This window comes from Malurus melanocephalus, unplaced genomic scaffold (assembly GCF_030028575.1).
Source record: "Malurus melanocephalus ecotype Western Australia unplaced genomic scaffold, MMel_1.1 scaffold_3807, whole genome shotgun sequence".
NCBI lineage: Eukaryota > Metazoa > Chordata > Aves > Passeriformes > Maluridae > Malurus > Malurus melanocephalus.
Genome location: NW_026627039.1, coordinates 1 through 5,000, shown reverse-complemented (window position 1 = coordinate 5,000; position 5,000 = coordinate 1). Strand labels below are relative to the sequence as shown.

General features: G+C 60.2%; 1 protein-coding gene across 1 annotated transcript; it reads right to left on the bottom strand.

Moving 5' to 3' along the window:
- Nucleotides 1-535: 535 nt before the first annotated feature.
- On the bottom strand, nt 536-4,013 carry LOC130588218 (voltage-dependent L-type calcium channel subunit alpha-1S-like; the record flags this gene model as incomplete). Its single annotated transcript, XM_057389168.1, has 6 exons — nt 536-1,004; nt 1,238-1,354; nt 1,900-1,994; nt 2,405-2,469; nt 3,002-3,201; nt 3,825-4,013. Coding segments are annotated over 6 exons (927 nt in total), but the record flags the coding sequence as incomplete, so codon positions are not given.
- Nucleotides 4,014-5,000: the final 987 nt, after the last annotated feature.

Here is a 5,000-nt window from a genome sequence, read left to right as displayed (position 1 = left end):
CCCCTTCCCAGAGACTGGGGTGGACACCTGACCCCTTCCCAGACACTGGGATGGATGCCTGACCCCTTCCCAGACATTGGGATGATGCCTGACCCCAAGAGCGCAGAGTGGAGATAACAGAAGGGGCAGAAATGGCATGACAGTGCCCACCTCTCCTCTTGGCCAGCACCAGGCTGCTGCCCCAGCCTGATGATGCTTTCACAGCTCTGACCCATCCCCAGTTTTACACACAGCTGGGACAGGGAAAGGAGCCCCCAGGCCCCATTTTGCTGCCCAGCCCCTGGCACATCTCCTCACCGGCCAGACTGGGCTGCAGGCTGGAGGCTGCAGGTTCCAGCAGAGACATGAGGACGCTGGGTGCAGCTGCTGGGATATCAGAGCTCAGCAGCCTCCAAATGACTGGACTGGAGGCTGCCACGTGAGTCACTGCCAGCTCTGCTCACACATGGTCTCGAATCTGCAGCCCCCTCCACTGCCTGGGCAGCAGGCAGCCCTGGGCACAGGGAAGGAAGGGAGGGGGATCCAGAGTCACACAGCAGGAACACTTTAATGACCTGTCCAGCTCTTGCAAGAGCCTGCTGGAACAACATTGTCCTGTTCTGCACCAGCAGCCCAGAGACCTGTCCCAAAAATAACACCACAGCTGGCCAGAGTCCCTCAGGGCCAGAGGCAGGAGCAGGGGGCAGGGTGGCTCTGTGCCAGCAGCCCCTGTGACAGGACCCTGGGCTACTGCAGCGGGCAGCTCACAGGCGAGTGGCAGCCACAGTCTTTTGGGAGGGGGCTGCACCGAGCCCTGGGGTGCTGCCTGGTGGCGTGGCTGAGGTGTCCCGTGGGGCAGAGCCAGGTTTTGTGCCCTGCAGTGTTTCTCTTCCCTTTAGCAGCTCCACGGCTGCTTTCTCCACTTCGTCCATCTCCAGCTGGCTGCTGGCCGCCATCTCGTCCCTGGTCACTGCTAGGAATGACGAGTCATGGGCCAGAGCCCCAAGGCCTCCGGAGATCAGAGCCTGTCCAGAAGAGGAGGGCACACTCTGGGTGCTCAGCCTCAGAGGTGCCCTGGCTGCAGGCACCCACCCTCTTCTCCTCCCTCCTGCCCTCTGTGCTGGCACATACCTGCTGCTCACCCTGGTAGCTAAGTTTTACCCCCCAACCTCCCATTGTGCCATAAGCATGCAATTTCCTGCCTGGAATTTCCTGCCATCCCTGCTGTCCCCTCTGCCAGGCTGTGCCCTGGCCTTACCTCCTGAATGAGGAAGGTGATGGCTGGGGTGGAGGATGTTCTTGGCTCATGGGTTTCTTCCTGCTGGAACCTTGAGCTGGGTGCTGTTCCTGTCACAGGGCCATCCTCTGCGGGCAGCTGGGTGAGAGTAGCACAGAGCTGCAGCCTGGGCTGGGACACTGCTCTCCCATGGGAACAGCTCTCCCATGTTAGCGTGGGGGCTGCAGGTTCTGTCCCCTGTCCAGTGCCTGGACTGGCAGTGCCACCCTGCTGGAGCACCCCCAAAATGGCACCAGCAGGGTCATGTGAACGGAGAGCTGGTACCAGCCCTGCACGAGGCACTGTGGCCAGCAAAGAGCAGCAAGGGCAGCATGGGGGCAAATCTGATGCAGCCCTTCCACCTGCCCTGGCTCTGCAGGCAGATGGGGAGCCAGAGGGACGTGCTTCTGGCTGGTCCAGCCTCGAGGGGCTCCCCATGACTGCGACAGCAGTGGGATGGGAGCCCAGCTCCACCTCCATCTCCAGGCTGCTCCAAGAGAAAAGCTCTAGCAGGGCTGCATTGACACAATGAGCCCTGGAGTGGCTCCTTCCCAGCACAGCTGTGGCACCTTTTCCAGGACAGGAGGGAGGCTCAGCCGTGTCCCCATCACCTGTCCCCTCTGCACACACACTGCCCCTTTTACCTGCTGGAGGAGCAGTGGCCCTGGTGATGAGGGACCCCCAGAAGGGGCCCTTCGCCTCCTGCTCAGCCTCTCCATGGGGATGGGGCGGCTCTGCTCTGTGGGAGGGAAAGGTGGGGACATCAGATGGGTACCAGAATGAGGACACCACTGCCGAACAGAGCTGGGAACGGGCTCATGAGACTGGGAGAAACAAAGGATTTAGGAGTTCAGCAGCACCCAAAGTCCCTGTTTGAGGAAACGAACATGGTCTTGTGGCCCTGCTTCCCTGGGATGGCCAGTGTTCCCCCAGCCTGGCGCAGTGTCTCCATGCTTCATCTCCTCAGAGGATAAAAGGAGGGAGAAAGGTCTCCTGGAGCTCTCCAGACAGGTCCTGCTGTGCTCAGTGCTCTCAGCAAATCTCCAGCTTGTTTGGGGCTGCATTTCCTCCTCCCAGCCATCAGACCCTTCCCCCTGCCCTGGCCCTGGGCGGGTCCCAGTCCCCCAGAGCAATGAAGCTGAGACTCACCCCATGCTGGAGGCCTGCGTGCTGCTGGTACCGTTTTCCTGAGCACCTCATCCTCATACTGCACCCTGGCAAGGGCAGGCAGGTGGATCAGCCCGGGTGGGGACCACTCACTGAGCCCAGCTCCACCCGGGGGTGCAGCCCTCCCCACCTCCCCCACCCTGGGGACAGACCTGTAGGGACAACTGCAATGGATGAACAGGGTGCAGACCTCAAGAAGTAGGGGTACATCCTCACACTGGTAATCTTTGTCCCTTCCACCCATGCCCAGGCATGTGCTGGTGGCCCCAACTGGGCCTTGGCCCTCAGAGAGTAGCATGTGAGGGAGAGGGATGGTTCCTGCAGTCCCTGGAGCCCTGCTGCCCACCTCCATCCTCATGGCACTGAGATGAAGGAGCAATGGGATGGGAGTCCCTGGGGTGCAGCCAGCTGCCAGCACAGCCCTGGGATGGGCAGTGGCACTGCCAGAACAGCCTGGGGCAGGCAGTGGTACTTCCAGGACAGCTCCAGGCAGGCAGTGGTGCTGCCAGGGCAGCCCAGGACAGACATTGGCACGGCACTGCCCCTCCCTGCCTGCACACCCAGGCTCAGCCCCCTTACCCCTCCAGCCAGAAGCTGCTGTTGGCATTGTTGATGTTGGTGTTGCCTTCCTGGGGGAAGTCATCAAGGAACACAGGAGAGTCGAGGTCCTCGCTGCCCACCTCGGTGAACTGCAGGGGCCTCTGGCTGGCCACCTGGGGCTGCAGAGGGCTGCTGGGCTCCATGAAACTGTCCACCTGGCCAAACAGGCCACCTGTCCTCTGCAACCAACAGGGAGGGCATCAGGGTCAGCCTGGACCTCCGGGGCCATTCCCATGTCTGGAGCCATTCCCAGATTGCTCTGCTCAGCCCTTGCAGAACACACGGTCCCAAAACCCCGTTGCCCAGGTGGGAAAACTGAGGCACCAAAGGCTGCTGACCATGCAGCAGCACTCGGATAAGCCAGGCCATGACAAACCATGTCACCTCTGTGGGACAGTCCAAGCTGATGGCACCACTGGACACAGCAGGAGGGGCAATCCTGCAACCCCACATCTGCCCAGGGAGCGGGGAGTGAATCAGTCCCTGTGGCACCAGAGCTGTCCTSCCTYAGCCTGGYAGAAGGTGTGAGTGGGAACYTSYAGATTCAGAGGTAAAATCYAGCACRGCCCTGCCAGGCACATGGGCTGGCTCCTTTCACAGAGGGGAAACTGAGGCAGAGAGCAGCTTGCTCAAGGTGACACAACCAGGATGTGCTGATGCTCACAGAAAGGAAAGAAGTGCTGATCATCCTTGTGGTCCTCACCCAGTGCTAGCAGCCCAGCTGACCCACCATCACCACCACTTTCAAATCAGGGATGGGTGGCACCACCACCCCATGTAGTGCCCTGAGGGCTGAACTCACTCTGTAGATCCCTTCCTCCATGGCAGCCTCCACCATGGCTCTTTCCAGCTCCTCCTCTGCTGTCAAGTCCCCAGAAATGGCCCGATGGATTTCAGGAGCAGCTTCTTCTTCGATGCTCCTCAGCCCAGCCTGGAAGGACAGGAAGGCAGGGCTGATGTGGCCATGCCCCACCACCCCTCTCACCTTGGTCTTTGGAGACGGAAACATGGATGAGGCACACTCACCTTGCCAGGTGTCCCAGCAGGGACAGCCCATGGGTCACACCCTGCAGCTGGCTGCCTCTGTGCTTGGTGACACGTGTGCCTCTGTGCTTGGTGACACGTGTGCCTCTGTGCTTGGTGACACGTGTGCCTCTGTGCTTGGTGATGCTGCCCCTGAGCTCATGCTGTCCCCCAGTGTCCCCCGGTTTCTGGGCTCATGCTGAACCCCAGTGTCCCCCAGTTTCTGGGCTCATGCTGACCCACAAGAGGGAGTGCCAAGGGCAGCCTGATGAAGGGTGGGACTGGTGACAGCCATGGGCAGGCTGGGTCTCTGTCCCCGCTCTGGGACCTGGCTCTTTTCCTTGCTTTGCACCTTTGGGGCCAGATCTTTTATCTCTACAGGTGATTTCCTCCCTGTAAAGTCAGGAGAGGCCAGGGACATCCCAGCCTTCTGGCCAGGCACACAAATCCTCCCCACACCCCTCAGGTGTGCTGTGCAGGCTTCTCTGACTGCAGTGGTTCCACCCAAAGTCAGCCACACTGACCCCCCCTCTACTTGATGCTCTGTAAGGCTGAGAGAACACCAAGAACTCCAGGCACATGGAATTATCCAGACACTCGCCAAGGGGAGAAGAGGGACAAGGCCCTGGGATTGAAGCAGAGCGGGTGGGAAGGGCTGGAGTGAGCAGCATTTGGCACAGACAGTGCTCTGTGGGGAGTTCCAGGGATTAAAACCACTTGGTGAGGCAGCAGATCCTACCAGGCCCTCTCCACAGCTAAAGTCAGTGGAGCGAGAGTCAAAATCCTCCTTTGCTATAACTCACCTGCACCCTGCACACTAAAGTCATCCTCAGCAGTGGGCACTGATGGCACTGAKGTCACATTCAGCAGCAGGTGCTCATGGCACCAAGGTCACACTCAGCACTGAGGTCACATTCAGCAGCGGGTGCTCATGGCACCAAGGTCACACTCAGCA